Raw genomic sequence first — 20,393 nt, 5'->3', positions numbered from 1 at the left:
ATGCTAATTGTAAGCAACTGATTTGGAAGACTAGTGAAATTTGCTTAGTTAAGGCTTTATAAGTTGTTCAGTGATGTCCGACGGCTTGATGATCCTCCAGCCTGATCAATCAATTCCGACTTACTCCCCTTTCTCGGATTAGATACCGTCAACTCTAAACAAATATTGCTATTTGGGGCCATGAACTAGAGTATCTCATTAACTTATTATCTGCAAACGGTGATTTCCACTTTAACCAATTTTTTATTTGTGATATGACTATTTTGATAATATTTACCGGGACGGAGTCATTCATTCAAATGATAACAATCCCGGCTCCGTCTATGCACATATATTCGCAGTGTTTATAGTGAAAAGAAACGTATGCCTTTTAGTTTGCTCAGTTTGGATCAATCAACTGACTCGTACGTACGTAGGCGGCTTGAAGATAGCAAGTGCAGTTTAATTGTTGTTTCTGTTTATCTGTTCATACATTTTTGAATCAATCTGATCATGGGTGAGTCCTCAAAGTTTTAATTTTGTCCAGCGTTTTATTAAAATATTTGAAAGAGTGAAACTTTGTCAATTGTGATAAGGTCTATATAATTTGCTTTTTATTTGGAAACCGATTTGTAAATTTCTGTTCTACGATATTTTTTACAAGCTCTACAGTTATATTTTTTGCTTAAATTTTCCTGCAAACTGGGAACTTGCGTTAGTGGATATTGCATAGCAAAGGGTTATCGACAATTTGAAGTGGGAAATTGAGGTTTTATGATTACTTTAACTAATCCCAGGAAAATGCCATCCAGACATTCGTATCTTAATTGTTTAATATTTTTATTATATTCCATTTCAAATTCATACTTTGCCGTTCACAGTTTCTGTGATTTGGTAAGAAATGCAATTTTACTTCATCTGAGCGACTATACCTGTGTATATTGAAGTTATTTCGTGCTTAGACCTTTTGTTCGGGGTATCAGGAATCCAAGGCTCTAAACATGGATGATCTATTCTAATAAGTTAACCACGTAAGCCACCAATAAATATCGTCTTGCGTAATGTGAATTTTCTCATCCATATGTTATATATCAAGTGATAAGATAGCCGGTGAATCATTTCGCCTTATATTGTGAACAAGTGCACTGATAACAAATCAATGAATAACGTTCAAAAATAATCTGTGAGGGAACGAGAGGTATATATCGGAGAAATTTTTCCCGGTATGACATTATGATTAATATTATAAAATATATATCATATCGTGAACAATTTTTTTCGAAATTCCATTTGAATTGAATATGCAAATTGTTCTTAGTTATCGCTCGGTCCACAATGGGGAATAAGCACGGAAAGAAACGTTTCGATGGTAAAAATATTTTATTTGGAACTTAGGCTAGTTGTAAGAGGAGCTGCAAATTTCAGCAGATTAGGCGCGACGTGATCATCAGGAAGTATGGAGACGCCTAGTTGGGGATTGAAAGAGATTGATAAGCGAAACTGACCGCGTCATGCTAAAATCGTATCATATTCGAGTGCAATATCTACGGTTAACCAATAAATACCGGGTTTATTGGAAAATGATAAACTGAAAAAATATCTGATTACCTGCTTGGGCCAATTACAGAGGATAAAATGTGAAACTCTGTGAAGTAGATATCATGGTTAGATTTTCTAGCTAGATCATGGAGAGATTGCAGTTATGGTAAAGTTAAAAAAAACCTGAGCAAAAAGAACTTCGTAGAAAGTTCAATTCCGGACGGAGTGGATGTCAGTGGATTTAAATAATACCCTACTGTAGAAATCATCCGAGATAGATGAATGTGAATGATATAATTATTCCGGAACGACCAAAGGAGAGCCTGATGGAGACTGTGATAGAATAGCGAAGGAAGTTGCCCTAAAAATACACGAAGAAAAGACCAAAATCATAACACAAACCAGAAGAATTATTACCGCCAATTACCACTTTGAAAAAGTCCAAATTTGTATGTACTTAGGCACAACTTTTACACATGGCAACAACGAAATGGACGGAATTAACATGCGGACCATCATTAACAACAAATAAATTCACCAATCTAAAAAATAAGAATATACCCAAAGAATAAACTTCACAATATATCAAATTTTGATTTGGTCTGTCCTATTACAGTACTGAGCCGTAGACCATGAACAAGATTGGAGACGAGAAAAACAATGCTTTCGAACTTTGAATCCTATGGAGAATCTTGGGCCCAGTGAGGGTGGATGTTGGGTAGCTAATGAAATGTGAGTTATATCTTATATTATACGGCAAACCAGAAGCCGCAATCCACATTAAAGCTGTAATGGGTAGACCATGTAGAATGTATGGACGATAGAAGGCGCCTACTCAAAGGAAAGCGGGAAGGAAAATGGTCATTAGGGAAACTCCAAAATAGATTGGAAGATACAGTGGACAACGCGAGTTACAAGTTTTTTAGTTTCAGAAATCGGAGAACGATGGAGACTTCCTTAGGCCATGGAAGAAGATGGAGAAGAACAACATCAGTAACTAGACCATAGGTAGTTAGGTCCCCTAATCAAGAATAAATGGGAATTTCTTTTCGTTTCGCTGCTAATTTTCTCCAGAATTTGAGATAAAACTATCAATCAATGTATTATACCTCATTTTCATACCATTTTATTTTTCTTTTGTAGAATTCCTTTGGAAACATTCATCCAGCTTCGGTTTTGGCGGGGTTCCTCATGATGCTGTTTCTGCTGGACACGATTCGGATGGCGCACAAATCTATGTAGGGCGTTCTCATCATGAAGGTGAAAATTTACCGGCAAAGGTGATTCCGAGCAAAAGAATCGCTTATGTTTGCTACAATGGTCAGGAAGTTCCACAACATATCTATGAAGTATTATGCGGTGATGGATTTGCTTGGATACCTTCCAGCCATGGTCAAGTTCCACCTAATGCAGTGAGCACAGGCATAACAAAGACCGGAGAACCACTGTATGTAGGACGTGGACACTACCAAGGAAGCTTAACTCCTGGAAAGATCCATCCTTCTCATCATTGTTTATATATTCCATACGGAGGTGCCGAGATCAGCTTGCAAAATTATGAAGTGCTAGTTTACGCTGAACGTTGGATCACTTCTCAGATTCATCAAGGACTGCCACCACAAGCTGTTGTTGCGGGACATGATTCCGATGGTGCTACTATTTATGTTGGCAAAACTCATCATGCTGGTGATGTTATTCCCGGAAAGGTTATTCCAAGCAAGCAGGCTTTCTATATTGCCTATGGTGGACAAGAGGTATTTAAAGATCATTATGAAGTCTTGACTGGAGCAGGATACGTATGGGTAAACACCTCTTCGGGCCATGTCCCACCGAATGCTGTTGTTGGTGGTAAGACTGCAAGCGGTGAGCAGCTTTACATCGGCCGTACTCACCATGCTGGAAGCTTAACTCCAGGCAAAATTCAACCGTCACATCAATGCCTATATATACCATATGGTGGACAGGAGATGAGTTTCAGGCAATATGAAGTATTGGTGAAACCAGGAGGCCTTTAGACAGAGTAATAAACAGTCATTTATTAATTTCGCTATAGTAATTGTAAGATAATACAAGCAAGATATATGTAATAAGTGAACGAAGGAATGAATTGATTTTGTAGTTGATATTTTTAAGCTATTAAAGTTTGATACCTTGAAAAAAATCGGCTTTTCAACAATCGGTTGCAACCGTATTCTGAATTGATTACAACATTAACTGGGCTTAACAACACGCTTTTCATTAATTTCGAGACGGCTTTCGACAAAGTGAACAGAGAGTGCTTTTGGAGTGCAGGATGGGCATTTCAGGGAAACTAATATCTATTATTAGCGACTTATGATGACACAAAATTGTTTGTGCTGCATTGATGTAAAATCTCAGAAGAATTTGATTCCCAAAAGAAGTCCATCAGGGTTGTATCCTGTCACCGATATTACTTCTTCTTGTTATCGGCGACGTCCTTCATGTTGGCTGATTTTGGTTTGTACAAAACCTTAAAAACCAAGTTCTTCAGACTGACGGCTCATGGCAGACTGTTCTGTAGCATTATTCTTTCTGTGTTGTTATATAGGAGTAACGCATGAGAAGTGACTACCACAGTTACTCAAAGCCTCCAAACCTTCTTCAATACTTGCCTGCGATATGTCATCGGGATACTCCAAAATGAAATAATTTCTAATGAAGACACTCATTGGCGGACAGGCTGTGGACGAGTTGATCGGAAGTTGGAAGTGGCATTGGATAGATCACACATTAGAGAAGGGCGGCAGTTCCTTACATGTTCTATACATGCTGTGTAATTCATTACACTAAGATGGCCGACGAATATGTTGCCCGAGGAGCATATGGCGCAGGACAGTAGAGAAGAAGTGTAGGAGTCTCGAAAAGTTCAGAAGGAAGTTGAACCGCATTTCGGGAAACCGTGAACATTGATTCGTATGGTTGGCTCACGCGTTGTGCTCCATTAGGCAGTGTCTGAGAGCTATGTTATCAATAAGGTTAAGCATAACGAGATAATTACGTAAGTAGTAATGTTTTTTTAAGTGGTTTTATGATGACTACCATTTGAATAGTTGTACTACCTAGTAGTAGTTAATAGTAGAGGATATTTTTCTGTTAATTTTCACAATTGATTGATATTTCCAATATTAGCCAACTAATGCTAATTAAAAACATAGAAGCAATGGTAGAATTAGCTCATCCAGTGCTCGCTTGTGTTATGTAGAGGTGATTAGAAAAGAAAGCTGTTAGATGGGCAAATTTCAGTCGTAGCTTGGCGAGAGGTGGTTTTAATATGAAAAAATCCCACATTCTCATGGATCGTGAACCCTGAAGACAATTTTTTGAAGATTTCCACCTCTTAAAAAAAAATATTGTATATTGCAGCCTAAGTGATGTTTGGATCATGGAATTGTGATACCTGTATTAGACTTTAAGGTGGTATCACTTGTGTGATTATGTAATATTATCAACACGTACCCATCTATCCCGGAGCGTAGCTACGCACATATGTGACTAGTACGTCAGAATATGCGCTTAACCTTTAACAATTTTTCGACATTGTTGTTCTCAGAAATAATTTTTAAGGTTTTGTCTGCATAACAAAACACAGTTCAATGTCTGTCTGTCATTTTCTTTTTTTTCAGGAGATGGAAATCTTCAAAACACACTGGTCTGGACACACCACTAAAACCACCCTTGACTCCCTCCCTGCCCCGCGGAACCACCATAAGGTATTACATCACGGGGAGGAGCCAGCTCACCTTTCTTCAATATTCGGCGCACGTGACCCCGCTTTCCTGGTCTCCTTTGCCTTTCGCAGTTTGGTTTAAATAGATGCGATTATGGAGTTGACCGCATCCCAATTTTCTTCATGCGTCTCCTCTAAATTCCTCCTTTCATCCACAAATCTCGAACAGTGGAGAAATATATGCTCTGGGTCCTCTGGGACACCATCGCAATTTGGACAGTTAGGTGAGGTCTCCAATTTAAATCTGTGCAGTTATTGGCGATATCCTCCATGTCCCGTGAGAAACTGAGTGAGATTATAATTAATCTCACCGTGCCGTCTCTCCAACAACTCCTTGATGGCAGGAATGAGCCTGTGAGTCTACCGCCCCTTTCTCGACCGTTTCCACCACTCTTGCCATCTATTTATGGATCTCTCCCTCTCAGCGTTCTTCGTCTGCGATAAGAGATTGACTTCGCATTGTATATATTCGCCATCTCATCTGCCAAGATGTCAATGGGCATCATTCCAGAGACGACGAATGCTGCATCATGTGATACAGTCCTGAAGGTAGAGCATACCCTCAGAGATGTCCTCCGGTAGACTGCATTCAGTTTGTTAGTGTTAACTAACATGTGCAACGCCTCCCTCCAAACTGGGGTTGCATAGAGCATGATTGAGGTCACCACCCTGCCTATAAGCAACCTAGAGGTATGCCGTGGCCCTCCCACGTTCGGCATTATCCTCGCCAGGGCCATACTAGCAGTGGATGATTTATCGCGAACATACTGTAGGTGTTGCTTATAGCTGAGCTTCCTGTCTATCACCACCCCCAAGTATTTGATGGTCAGCTTGGAAGTGTTGATATGATTCCCGATTCTAATACAGGCTTAATTTCTTTTCCGGCGCTTAGTGATGACGACCGATTCTGTTTTTTCCTCCGCAAGCGTCAGACCAGACCTCTCTAGCCAACTTTTAACAGCACTGATTGCCTCGCTTGAGTATAACTCAGCATCTTCGAGATGCTTTGCGACAACAACCAGCGCTATGTCGTCAGTGTAACCTACCACTGTGGCTTCCTCCGGAAGGGGAAGATTAAGTACATCGTTGTACTGTCTATGTGTTCGTCTGTCTGTCTGCCACATGCGCTTTTCTCAGAAACGGATATACCGATTGACACGAAATTTGGTGAGATGGTGGCAACTGTGAACGCCCAGACATGCAGTGAGTGATATCCTTCTACATTGAAGTTTAGGGGGGGTGGGGGGGTGGGGGGGTGTAAAAATTTTTTTCTCCGAATATAGTCATGTGGGATATCAAATGAAAGGTCTCGATTAGTGATTTTCGAAGCTGGTCTTAGTTTTGAGATTTATTAGAATGGCGGGGAGTGGGAGGGATGGAATATGAATTTTATAGGAATTAACTTTGCAACTTTGTTAATAATAATTGAATTTCCTTAAAATTTTGTACTTGCAGGGTGAACATAAGATGGGTTTTCGGGTAAATTTCGAAAATATAGTAACGTACTATTGTTGACTTTATTTGAGCAGATATCCGAATTTGATGTATTTTGAGTCCTAGATTTCGTACAGATGCGCCATTATGATTTTCTTAGCGTTTTTCGGGTGGATAAATTCTAAGAATGAGACTTCCTCCAATTTTTAGGGTATACATTACACACCTATATTGCATCCAATATCAAAAACACGACCAGTTTCGTACTAAAAGCCCTTCGTTTGATACCCCACATGACCGTATTCGGCGAAAAATGAGGAGCCTCTCTTAAACTCTGAGTAAATCGGGCGTTACAGACGGACAAACAAACATACATTGAATCGATTTTAATAAGGTTCTGTTTCATCTAAAACCTTAAAAAGGTTAAAGCTGATCCCGATCTAAAATATCTAGGTAGAAATGTCAGCAAAATCCGAAGGATCCAGAAAGGGGGGATATAATCTTTGAACTGAAAAAATAAATTTTGAGCAAATCAGACAGCTTTCGTCACCACGTTAAGAACTCGCTTTGGGAAGATGTCACAAAGCATGAGATCTAGATACAATGCAGGGATCTCGACGAAGTGGCAGTCAGAACAGAAATCTGCGCAGCTTTGAAACAACAATTTAAGTTGGAGGAAATTAGAAGAACTCAAAAGGCCACAATCCGATCACCAGTGGAAGAAGCGCATAAGTTGTGGCCATAGGAAAAGTTCGAACTGGATGAGTTCTCTGCCGCCTAGAGGGAAAGATTTCATTCAAGAGGTGCTGCAAGTGCCACATGTTTGGATACTTTGCGAAGGTATGCATCAACGGCCTTGGTATGTACCAATAATGCAGAAGGTGCGGGAAGAAAGCCCACATTGCCAAGGAGTGCAATAGGGGTCACAAATGTCCTTTATGCTAAGGAAAGGAGTGAAGTGATAATGACATCTTACACGGGAGTAGTATATGCCCTAAACTTAGGAAGGCGCTAACTGAAATGATATGGTGGAGTTTATTCAAATCAAGCTCAATAAATGCAAGGTCGCTCAGGACTCGCTTGAACAAACTATTTACGAATCTGAGTTACAAACTAGCATCATGAGTGAACCACACAGAATCCATGATGGCGATGTATTAGTCATAGATGCGACCATTGTAGTAGTGATATGATATAGCCTGCAAAGATCTCAAACTGGCCATCCATCAGAACAAGAGGGAATATTTTAATATCTCCCGTTACCCCTACAGATCACAAGACCCTGTTTCCTTGCTAACAATCATCTGGGGGTTATTCCTTCAGAAGAATACCTGCAATATCTGCAGAAACCAGAGCCGATCTGGGGGAGATCTATAATATTATAGAATAGGCGACAACAAAGCCCTGAGCCTGGACGACATATCGGACAGGACATTTAAGCTCGGGATGAAATTTTGAGCGATCAGTTGTTCAAAGTGTGCATAACATTTCCTTTATCATGAATGCAGCAGAAACTGCTACTGCGCCTAAGGCCGATAAACCTCCAGATTAGCAGTCCCCCTACAGATCAAAAAATCTTCTGGGTACTATGAGGAAAATGCGATCGGTTTGGTTGTGGATAGAATATGGCTCAATAGACTGCAGTCGGCGGGTCATCTAAATCGTATGGGTGAAGATAAATGAGCCTGGAAAATCAGGAATTGGCAATATCTATCGTAGAAAAAGGAGGCGTGAGAGAAATTCCGTTAAATGAAGCGGCGACGTGTGGTTGAGGGGCGTTCTTTAAATTAAAGTATTGTATTAGGGTATCCTATGAAAATGTCTTACTCCATTCATTTATGGTGGTGTATTTCAATTTTCTTTATTATGAATGCGAATAGACTATATAGAACAATTATAATTAGATTAGAATATTCGCTATATGTAAAAAAGTCACTTTTGTTGGAAGAATGTATCTAACAGCAGCAACAACAGGAACAGCAATCTTCTTCAGGTTTTTGAACTAGAACTTCGTAGTTTTGAAAATTTCTTTCCTGGCCATCATACGGTACATAGAGACACTGGTGTGAAGGATGAATTTTTCCGGGAGTTAAACTACCTTCGAAAGAAGCCCTTCCAATGAAGAGTACCTCTCCATCTGACGATCTCCCACCAGGAACTGAACCTTCTGGGACTTGTCCATATCCAGATGAAACCCACATGTAATTATCTCCGCAAAGAACTTCATAGTTTTGAACAAACACCTCATACCCATTGTAAGAAACGTAGGCTGCTTGCTTTTGTGGTATTATTTTAGCAGGAAGTAAGTCTCCCGAATGGTAAGCACGTCCAACGTAGATGACAGTGCCATCACTGTCCTGTCCACCAACAACTGCTCCTGATGGAAGTGGACTATTCACCGCCGATTGAACCCAACCTTGAAAATTAAGAAGGAAAAAGAAATTAATTAAATGGAAAATGTAGTAAACATGAAAATAATTTATAAAACATGATTAATTCATTGATTAATTGGCAGAGAATTCATCCCAACGTCCAATCTGTTCTTATTTGCAAAGAATTAGTTAATATCAAAATCAATGATATGTCACTCATTGAAGGATACTTAATAGATCTCGGAGGCGTGTCCATACTTATAAAACAGAACACCCATGACTCCAATCCGCAGGAGATATTGTAATCTTTTATAGAAAGGAACTACTGCATATCGTTTTTCAAATTCACAGACAAAACTATTTTCATTCTGTATATGAATATGAATAGTTCGGAAATCACATGCTCCTTTCCACTTTCTTCAGAGCCTAGAGCAATGGCGAACTGCATTCTGAAATGGTTTCATGCATCAACGCAACTTGGATAAAGTGGCGTCCCACGATTGGCATTCTGTGTGATTGAAGTTTCAAAGAATGACTCAAATCTACAAATTACCACAGTGCGTCTGATCTGTTGTATTCTATGTTTCTGAATATTGGCCGACTATAAAAAACAATAAATGGTGGTTCGCGAAAATGGAAATGAAGATTATGCGTTGGACCAGCGGCGTAGCATGCCATGATCACATCCGAAATGGGGACATCCGCGTTTGATATGGGGTTGTACCGAACGTAGAGAAATTGCGGGGCGTGGCGTGTTCGATGGTATGGTCACATATTTCGTGTTAATGAGAAGGTTGGTTTGTACATCGAAGTCGATGACAAACGACCAAAAGGTTGCCCGAACGACAGTTAGGCAATTCAGTATTGTGCCAATAGTTTGATTTTCTGCTGGGAAATGTACGTTACATTATCCTAACGTTGAATTGCCTTTTATTTTAACTCTCTCTCTCTCCCTCACCTCCCTCTCCCTCTATGGATACTGATCCATCACTTACACTGAATAGCCTGGGGGCTCCCTCCAAAGTTCAAAATTGACTAGTCGGTCTTGCAGGGGGAGTCTCCGTTAAAGTACTAAGACAGCGCTAATAAGAGTCAAGTCTACAACTGATCCAAATGCGCTTTTCGTGACATACCTATTTTTATAATTTCCTTGGATTTTCGTTGATTATCAAAAAATGCGGACATGGGAGAAAAGGCCGCCGAAATATGTTTGCGAACTCTGTCAAAGTAAGACTTGAAGAAGCACGGCAAGATCAAACTAAAAAACTAACCGAACGAGGAACTAACTAATCTTGCGGTGTCTCCCGTTATGTGAGGTAATCACGCCATATTTTCTGATAAGTTAGGCAATCCTTTTCAGCTAAGTATCTATTCGGTGGTTCAAAAGATGTGATGAAAGATACAGTTAAACCCATATAATAGGTAATTTTCAGAAGGTTTTGTTGCCAACTATTAACTATGGCTGACTCACTGAACCCTCCCCTTTTGTTGTTCAAGTGTCTCTCCAACAAAAAGATTCAATTGCTTTAGAAGTTTAATAATTTCCACAATGAATCAATATAGATTACTTTTATCGACGGTTATAGTTTTTCACCTTGGGGTTTGTAATGACCGATTTAACAATCAAGTGAAGTTAGTTGATTTTGCTGGCGCTGTTGGTGTCGGAAAATGAAGTATAAATACTCCTACATTAAATCAAGGAGTCATTTCAGTTTTGACCATCGTTGTGATAACAGTGAATAAAAAGGAAAAAAGGATGGAAAAGGGCCAAGAACATATACTTTTTCTGTATGAGTTCAAACTCGGTCGTAAAGCAGCGGAAGTGACCAGGAACATTAACAGCGCATTTGGAGCTGATACGGAAAGCACAGAATAGCCACTGAAGCATATGCCGAAACCGAGCCTCCATCCGAAGAAAGCAATGGTGACAGTTTGGTGGTCTACAGCTGGAGTTATCCACTATTTTTTTTTTTTGGCACCTGGAGAAACGATAAATGCAGAGAAATACTGTGCCCAACTCGAGGATATGCACCCAAAATTGAGTATTCAACGGCCGAGATTGTTCACGACCTCATGTATCCAGAACAACGGTTCAAAAGTGGAACGAATTGCAGTATGAGACTCTGCCTCATCCACGGAGCACTCCATCAGGCTGGCAAGTTGGCAAACCGAAAGCTGATCACTTTGGGTATAAAAGGTTTCGTGTGATTTTTATATAAGAATGTTTCAGTGGGCATTTGTCCCAGCTGTACCGCAATTTTTACGTATTCAGTTTCTCAGACTGCAGTGTGATAATGACATTCAAGGTCTTAAGGTCGCCATCAACGTTTAGTTCGGCCTGTCAATTTTGCCGGGAGAGCACACAGTGCACCTGGGTGCCAGTTGAACTAGATAAAAGCATTATCCACGTATCGGCCAGCCAAGCGGCATCATTAGTTCAACTCTGGATATGGAAAGCATTGAATCTCAAATTTGACATATTTGTGTGTGTAAGCATTTCTAAAAAATGTCACTCACTGACTGACACTGGTAGTGTTTTACTATAAAAATTTATGATTCTAGGTTAAACTTTCTAAAAAATATAATAAATATAGTAAGACACTATTTTAACTTTATTTAAACAGATATCGGTATGGAGGTTATTTTGATATTGGTATGGAAGTTATTTGGGATTTTTCTCAAATTTTTCGTTTGGTTAATTTCTGAGAATGGGTTGATGACAGAAATTATTACTTTTCAGTGCCCGCCTTCTCCCTCTTGCATCACATGTCTAAAATCAGGCCAACTATGAAAAGTACTAATCGAGACTTTTTACCCGATATTCCACATGACTATATGTATTCGGTAAAAAAGAGTATGTAGGGGAACAGGATGGAAGACGATTTAGGCGAGTGGCAAATTGAGTGACATTTACTAATATTTAGTGTCTAACTTCCACTGTAGAGACTCACAATCTCCTGGTGACACTGCGTAGGAAAAGGGCTTAGGGAGTAAGTCCACTAGACGAAGAGATAAGGGATCAAGACATGTAATCATCGAAAAAATGCTGCAAGATCGTTTAGAGAGGTGAGCCCTGTGGCCAAAGTTAGCGGTAAATCAGTTATTGACGTATGTCAACAACTGGAAAGGATTTTGAAGTGGAAAGAGAGAAACAAAATTGATCGCCACTTTAGTATACAAGCAAGGTAAATAGCAATTTTCGAAGCTCTTGGCAAGAATTATATTGAGAAGGAGCGAAATGCATTGATGGTTTTCTAACAAACAAATGTTAGGAAAATTACCAGGACCGGGACCAAGACATCAAGATTGCTAATAAGATACTTGCCTAAATAAAGGGCAAAGTACACGCCCCCGGGAGAAAAGAAGACAGAGGAAAGCAGCTAAATGCCGTAGGGAGGTGATTGTACATAGTATAACCATAACTTCTGCCAGTCAAACAAATCTTTATTTCTCAGGAAGGAAAAGGAAGTCTGTGAGGCCATGGATCGATCGCTTTACTCATGGTATTTCTCGAGCTGCGCGCATGATGCTGGCCTTCAAGTTTTCCAAATCGGTGTAAGTTCGATCGCAGGCAGTCTCCTCTAACTTAGCCCAAAGGCTGTAGTCCAGAGGATTCAAATCTGTTATGCCTGAGGCTCATTCATCCGCCGCTAACCAGTCATGAATTATCTTGGTTTTGTGAGCGGAGGCCGAGTCTTGCTGAAAGCACCACGGCTTCACAGCGAAAATTAAAGGATATAGTCAATGGTGCGACTATATCCTTTAACATCTTTTCACACACGCTCGCATTGGTTTTGAGCCGGCCTCGCAAAAATGAATTCCAGTTACTTCATAATATGAGACGCCCCACAATACTATGACAGAAGTCGGATGGTGACGATGATGGACTCGCGGAGCATTTTCTTTGGTTTCGTAATAATCCTTAGCATATACTTGATAATTTTGTCGGTTGAATTTTTCCTCGATGGTAAAAATTTTTCATTAGAAAATAGAATTTTGCCATATTTTTTACCGGGAAATCGTTGCAGCACACCGTTCGCCGTATTTCCTTCAGTTTTCGCGTTGACATATGGCTAACGCACCGCCGGTACGCACCGAGACCGAGATTTTCTCGTAGAATACGTCCCATGTTTCGAGTTGAAATGCGCATTTCCGCCAACATTCGCTTCTGCTTCCAGAGAGAATTGCGACGAACACGCACAGCATGCATGATATTTGGGTGACGTACAGAGCGCGGGCGCCCCTCCCGCGGCCTGTCAACCATATTAGCTCTTTCGCGGTATCGAGCTAATGTTCTAAAAACAAATCGTTCGTTTACCGACAGCTTTTTTAACAAACTATGAATCTTTTTCGGCGTATTTCCACATTGGTGCAACGCAAAAATCGCAATTTTTTTTTCGTAGGGACCAAACTTCATCGTATTGTCGTTCACGCGCTACTGACCTTCGGAACCTGAAAGTCTGATCAAAGTGGGGTATGGTTAGGTACTCTCCGTGTGCAGTGTTACCAGTTTCGGTGGCCTGACATTTTTCGCTATACCCATCGACTGACAGAACTTGCGGCTATACTTTGTAGAGTAAATTACATTAAGATTGAGGCCTGTCAGTAAAGGAATCTGCAAATTTATTGCAAATGGGGGAGGGCTGGGCGGGGTTACCAGGGTCACGGGTGTGCAACCAGACCAGAAGAGTTAACATTTTGCAACACCAATTGGCTCTCTAGATTGGCCAGATATTCCCGTCTAGACTTAGTTATCGTTAAGGTTGTTGAAGTTCACAGACCTTTTAAAGAAGTCAAAGCCACGCCTTCTGGAAGACTTATACTCTTACTTTTTCTTACTGTGTGCTTGAACCATTCTAGCGATCCCAGTTGCTAAACAGAATGAATAGGGGCGTAGGGACTTAGAGGAGGAAGGGGCAAAACAAGGGAGCACGTTTCACGAATGGTATAAAAGGAACCGAGGGATTGGTCACATTTTAATAGTGTGGGATGAAAAAGTAGGCTTGTGCACAGAATGAGAACAGCCCTGGCGTGAAAATAATGTTGGCCACTTTATTGTCCTTCAGTTATTTAGTTGTGCATATCCATTCACCTGAGAAAATTCCTAGTCTGAAATTTGCTTCTCTCTCTTCAATCTATCAACCTAAAAATTGACTTCATGCCTCCGTGCGTTTGGCATCATTCATTCTTACATAGACCGCTAGATATTTTGGGTGCATTGACGGCTGTGATGAATTCTCTTCTGATTATAGGAACAGTCCATCTCCGCATTTTACGGTGGCTAGCCATTTTACAAATGTGATAAGGTTAAATTCCATTTTTCCACCACTTCAGTTGCTCGTGATCGTGAATGAGAAGTCGACCGTTAATGCCCTCAGAGAAACGTCAAAAGATTCGCGACCACATGCAAGTTCTTTCGTGTTGCGGTATATGCAATCATCAAGATCTGCGGTATCTGACCAGCTCGATAGCAAATTCTCTTTTGCCACGGCGCAAACTACACTGAACTTCTCGGGATTCCCCTCGACATCGGAGCTCAAGCGTGTAACCTCTGCCATCATTCGTAGCGATCAATAGAGTCTCCAACCCTTTCCGTTCGTCAATCCCTTTCCATGATTCTGCCAGTTCTTCTTCAATGAATGAATGGCATGGTAGGAAGTCAGCCCCGATCCAAGACGTTGTTGACGTTTCAGTTCCAATAAAGTTTCAAAATATACAGGTTACTAGCCCGCAAATTATACTTCCTTTTTAGTTGCCTCTTATGACAAGCAGGGAGGACTTTGTGCCTATTTGTAAGCCTCAAATCACAGGGCTGCATTTTATTCTGTAGAAAGTCCTCTTTATGTAGATACCTGATTTAACCAGAGCTCCGTACTTACTGGAACGTACCTCTACCCTTCGCAGCACTGTGACCGAAAGCGGCTGCAGGTGATGTTGGTTACCATTATATTAATTTTAAAACCCGACGTGGGAATGCATTATTACGACTGTAAACCGTCGGTTTGAAACCCTGGCTGGTCTGAGACAACAGCTCTGAACTATCTGGTACATGGCGGACTGCTCTAATTTTGAGAAGCGACTGACTTCTTCCTTTTAGTGCGTTATAATTCATACCCAAGTGGGGTTTCGGAAATCCGAATATGGAGCCAACAACACTTCTAGTTGCTTTAGCTTCTAGGATAATGATTGCGCTTTTCTTCTTATTTCTTTTGTTTTCAGTCGATGCAAAAGGTTTAATACCTGAAAGCTTTTGTTTGGTGGTTCTACATTATTGTATTCACAGGTATGAAAGGCGCCGCTTACTGAATCTGTGCCGTGCCATTTTGGAGCTTCCAAGCTCTTACCATATTTCTTGACAATAGTTTCAACCCCTTTATGCATAATTATTTGCATGTGGCATACAGACAGGCAATGGATCGGTTTAAATAATATTTTGTTCATCACAAAAATTTAATAAAAGGAAACAAGTGATGCATAAATAATTGTACGTAAATCGGAGAGGTAAAAAGGGGGATCCACATTCGCTTTATTTTACTGAAACAATTGTCGATAATACTATAAATAGCGATTTTGCATCTGCGATAAGAATGCCTACTGTGCATATCCAATAAACATTTTTTCCTTTGAGATAATTAGGTTTAACTCACAAAATTACTTTCTAAGTTTTCAATCAGATTTGGAATACTTTAAACATAAACTCGGGTGTTTTTATTAATGTGTTTTTCTAAGCGATTGTGAACAAAACGATCCAATTATCGTTTTAGATAAAATAAGTGGATTTTTAAACACTAATTAATCTTCATTATCAGAAGTTGCATAATTCATTTCGGTATTTCCTGACTCATTCGTGGATTGTAAATTTATACGACCAAATACAAATAATCTTAACTTATCTAATTGCTTTACAAAAATGGATAAACCCAAAGTGTTTTTGCTTTGGTAACTCCTGTTTAAGTCCAATTTTAAATGGAAAGGACTACAAACAGTAGGGTTACGGGGAATATTTTGGAGGATGGAAGGATATGGTAGAAGTAAGTATACTTGCACATTCCACCCTGGGAATTCCCTGATCCCAAGATCTATGAGTTTTTGGACGCGCCAGAGGATAAATTTATATGGAAGAAGCAGAAAGGGTTGCATTTTTTTGTAAACTGATGTTTTGTCTTTGGCAGAAAGCGACTACAACATGCCTTCAAAAGCTGTGGATACTATCTGATCTTATAAGTGACAATGTCCAGGATGACCAAGGACTTAACAACAGGGGCTTTATAACTGGCACTCATTTATTGATATTCACGAAAATAGCGAATCAAAGAATAGTTTCTATTATGAATCATCATTTAAAAATTGATAACAAAATTAGTGTCTTAATATTGAATAAATTTCAAGGAGTTGAGTTGTTTTGTTTATTCTTGAGTATCACAATATGTTCACTTTAACACTTACTCATTTTTACTCTGAATCGCTGTTACTTCTCCAATAAATGGTGCACTTGAACTGTAGACTCCCTTGACTGAGTAGTAAACCGGAAAACGATTTGGGTGATTGTGATTAACGATTACCTGTACCACCTATTATTTAATGGGCGAGAAATTCACTTCAGCCGCGATTGTGCCGTCGTTTCTTCGAGTACACTTAGTCACCATGGAAATAGGTGAATTCACACATAAATAAAGATTACGTATCTTATCAAGAAATTTTCGCTCATTCATTCGTTTATATTGTGATTTGCTAGGATCTTTCATGTATTTTTATTATTTTTATCTTGCAAATTACAATTCAACTAAACATTTTAGAGCAACAAAAAGAGCATATTGTTTGTACTCAAGCCATCTTACATCCACCGGAATTAGGTATTGCATAACATAAACAGGTCAAAGTGTTTTTAAGAGTAAGGTTTGCACAGGCTACTCTTGGTTTCTAGGTTGACTTATCTATAGACCTGGACTTAACATATCTTTCGCTGCTGCCAAAAGTCCAGATTTGAAGCTCCAGGTTTGAATCATTTTGGTAGCCACACCTCACGGCGTTGCTCTTATATCAAAATCGACACCTTTCTTGCTAGTAACTAGCTATTCTCCACGAGGTAATTACTACGTCATTTATGAAGTAGTAAATGAAGTTTTGAACTTTTCGAGAAGCGATCGCAAACTAATTTACGTTCTTACGACGATAAAAGAGCTTATCACTTTGTGGAAAAGCTTGCAAATTGGTATGAATTTGGCAAGAAGATGAGGCCCCAAAAAGACGGAAAATGTCACAAGTTTTCATTGCGGTTGTTGAACATGATAATAAATTAAATATAGCGTCGGGAACATTTTATCAACATTTGTGGTTGGGTTACCATTCGTGCATTGAATACAATTATGTGATGTTCTTCGGAGAGATAGAGTATTCAACCATCCAAATTTGGCAAGACTTTCCACTTTTATTTGGATACTTGGATAGAATCCATCAATGTACTTTAGCAAATTTGTACAAAATTCGTTTCCTGGATCCTAAGTTGATATTAATCCTTCCTCTTCATAATCGGCCAACACTAATATCCAATTTCATAAGACAGTTTACCATTGGCTGATAGCATTGATCCAAGCTATAGTAGAATCCCGATAATTCGTATAGTCAAAGGACTGACGATTTGGTGCGAAATATCGAGATTTCCAATTATCGGGAGTGCAGAATAAAAAAAATTAACTCTAGGGACTGCCAGGACAAATCATTTGCATAAAGCAGTGTATAGGGCGCTGGACGTTGGATGTCCCATGGAACGAAGGTGGTGAAACACGAAGAGGTTTTGATATACCCGGCACAGTCCGCATTTTATTTTTCAGATTACCGGAGAACAATTTACCCAAGCGCATGAGTCTGGTGTGTGGCAACACCTCATACCAGATGAGTTCGTATGGCACACGGCCAAACGCCTTCTCTATATCCAGAAATGCAATGTAAAGAGGGCGATATTTCTCACGGTGTCTCTCCATGAAGTAGTAAGTAGTAGTTCTGCAGTTTTTGATAAACCCGGCTTGCTGGACGGTAATTTGAACATTCTGCTGGACTACCTTCGCTGGTTGTCAATCAGATGGTAGGCCACCCTCCTCAATATCCTGGTTCAAGAGCACATTCAGCTACAGTGTTGGCTCTCAACTCTTCGCTTTCCAGAGCTCAGATCCAATGTGGTCAAATCCTCTTAATTTTCTCGATTTTATTTGTTTGACTGCTTCCTGGGGGTAGGTGGAATTACTTTTGGAAGTGGAGGATGAACAAATTCCTCCATTGAAATCTGCTCGAAATATTCTCGCTACCAATCTTCGTGGCTTGTAGATCGGTGAGTAAAGCACCGTTCCTGTCATTAACGAAACAGAAGTGTTCGACATCCTGTCTGCGTTGGTGTCGGTTTTTGACAACTCGATGCAGATTTTTCTCACCGTTCCGGGGGCCCAGTTTATCGTAATGATCTTTCTAATGGATTACTTAGGTAACAGCGATCGTTTTCTTTGCTTTCCCATTGTCATTGTTGTAAATTTGGTAATTGGCCAACGATTTATCGTCGAGAAACTTATGGTAGAGGCGTTTCTTTTCATTGACCTTCATTTGGACATCGCCATTCCAAAGCGAAGGTTGATGGACCGTTTATCTGGCTTGGTGACCCCGAGTGTTTGTTGTATAGACCGCTTTGTATGCAATTTACGTGGAAAGAAAATATAATAAAACTAAAAGATTGAACGAAATGTCAGGGAAGAGTTGACTGGATTTGGGCGCAGTACGAAAATGCGTCGCTTACCCTAGCGGCCAGCTAAAGAGGCTACAAGGGCTGAAACACCAGATGTGACACCCGGACGCCCAAAGAAAGAAGAAGCCTTACAAAGTGATACGATTGATAGTACGGGGACAGCAACTCCAATATCCTGTAGTGTCTTTGTTCTGAAAAAAAAATCTAGTCAAAATCGTTAGCTCTGAGCAGGTACATTCGGACATGAACTGAGTAGAAGTGCGGTCGACCGTCCTAGTTAGAGCCGAAGATGAAAGACTCATCAGGAAATACGCGGCAGTGGTGAAGCGAATGCGGTCGGCAACGTTCCTCCAGAAGAACGTCAGCAAAAGCGCCAAAATCGGGCTCATGGAACAGGAGGAGCTACCGAACGTGGACATCAGTGCAAGACAAGCGGAAAACAGAATCAGCTTCACCTTCTGCTGAGAACACTGTAAGTGCTGAACGGATCGTAGATAGCCCACTGTAAAGCCAACTGGGGAGAAAGCGGAAAGATGAAGACGCGTCTGAAGGGAACTTTATCTGAGTAGTTTCTAGGGCCAAAAAAAGGTAATCAGGGACGAAATGAAAAAATTCGCTACGTCACCAGAGACCCGTCTGTCTAAAAATAAGGAGGCTACAAATCGAAAGCCAGTAGCTGAAAAGACAACGGAACGGAGAAGGACTAGATGATCAGGTCTGTTCATTACGCCGTTGGAAGGCAAGACATTTGTGGAAGTCCTCAGTGAAATCCGCTACAATGCTATATGCAAAACGAAGCGTGGTGGAGTCCTCTTCGAACTAGGCCCGAAGATTACTAGCAAGAGAACGTTCTGCGATGCGGTCAAGGGGCTACTGTTGGAGAAGGCTACCGTTTTTAGTCTAGAGCCTATGTGCTCTCTAGAAATCCGGGACCTTGACTGCCTCACAGAAAAGGTCGAAGTGAAAGAGACAATAGATCGTGAATTTTCAGAGATAACCAATGCCCGAATAGGTATGGTATCACTTTTATGAATGCTCGAGACCAAAAAATTACTGTGGTTTAAGTCCCCGAACAATATGCGTGGAAACTCCTTATCGGCGGAAAATCAAAAATGGGTAGTAAGCCGGGTAGAAATGCCCCCACCAGGTGCTACAGGTGGACACACGTCGGCAACATGTAAGAGAAAGGGCAGGAGGGCAGTATTCTGCAGATGCGGTCAGGTAGGTCACCATGCGAAAACCTGCAACGAAAGCGAAAACTGTGCTCTCAGCGGATCATGGCGGGCCTCGTGAACGCGTTGTACGCGTTGCAGATTCGGGGCGGCGTCTTTAGGGCGGAACTAGAAAGGGTTAGGACGCGACTAGCATGATCTGCATCCTACAAATTAACTCGCACCAGAGTCCAACCGCTCACGAGTTGCTAGCGTAATTCGCTGAACATCGGGAAATTTTTGAAGCTCTTAATACAGGCAGAGTCCCGCTGGCGTTTCGGGAGGTGGCGGCGTTGTAGATGACACTGTCGTGAATTCAGTGATGAACCTGATAACGATAGCGTGTGAGGCTTCCATGCCACGGAGGGTGTCCTTCGTGA

At 40.6% G+C, this 20,393-nt stretch overlaps 2 protein-coding genes across 2 annotated transcripts in view; one reads left to right on the top strand and one right to left on the bottom strand.

Moving 5' to 3' along the window:
* The window catches only part of LOC119654753, a 74,539-nt gene extending 57,804 nt beyond the window's left edge, over positions 1–16,735 (bottom strand). The window contains exons 1-2 of the mRNA XM_038060322.1: positions 16,519–16,735; positions 8,661–9,116 (exon numbers count right to left, since the gene is read on the bottom strand). Of these exons, the coding sequence (XP_037916250.1) occupies positions 8,661–9,116; positions 16,519–16,522 (460 nt within the window). The 5' untranslated portion in view covers positions 16,523–16,735. The remainder of the gene's footprint in view (positions 1–8,660; positions 9,117–16,518) is intronic.
* On the top strand, positions 339–3,679 carry LOC119649439 (natterin-1-like). Its single transcript, XM_038051592.1, has 2 exons — positions 339–496; positions 2,662–3,679. The coding sequence occupies exons 1-2, from the start codon at positions 493–495 to the stop codon at positions 3,531–3,533; spliced, it is 876 nt and encodes a 291-aa protein (XP_037907520.1). The 5' UTR covers positions 339–492; the 3' UTR covers positions 3,534–3,679.
* Positions 16,736–20,393: the final 3,658 nt, after the last annotated feature.

This window comes from Hermetia illucens, chromosome 1 (assembly GCF_905115235.1).
Source record: "Hermetia illucens chromosome 1, iHerIll2.2.curated.20191125, whole genome shotgun sequence".
Taxonomy (NCBI): Eukaryota; Metazoa; Arthropoda; class Insecta; order Diptera; family Stratiomyidae; genus Hermetia; species Hermetia illucens.
Note: the sequence above shows the minus strand (reverse complement) of the source record. Positions and strands in the feature narration are given on the sequence as shown.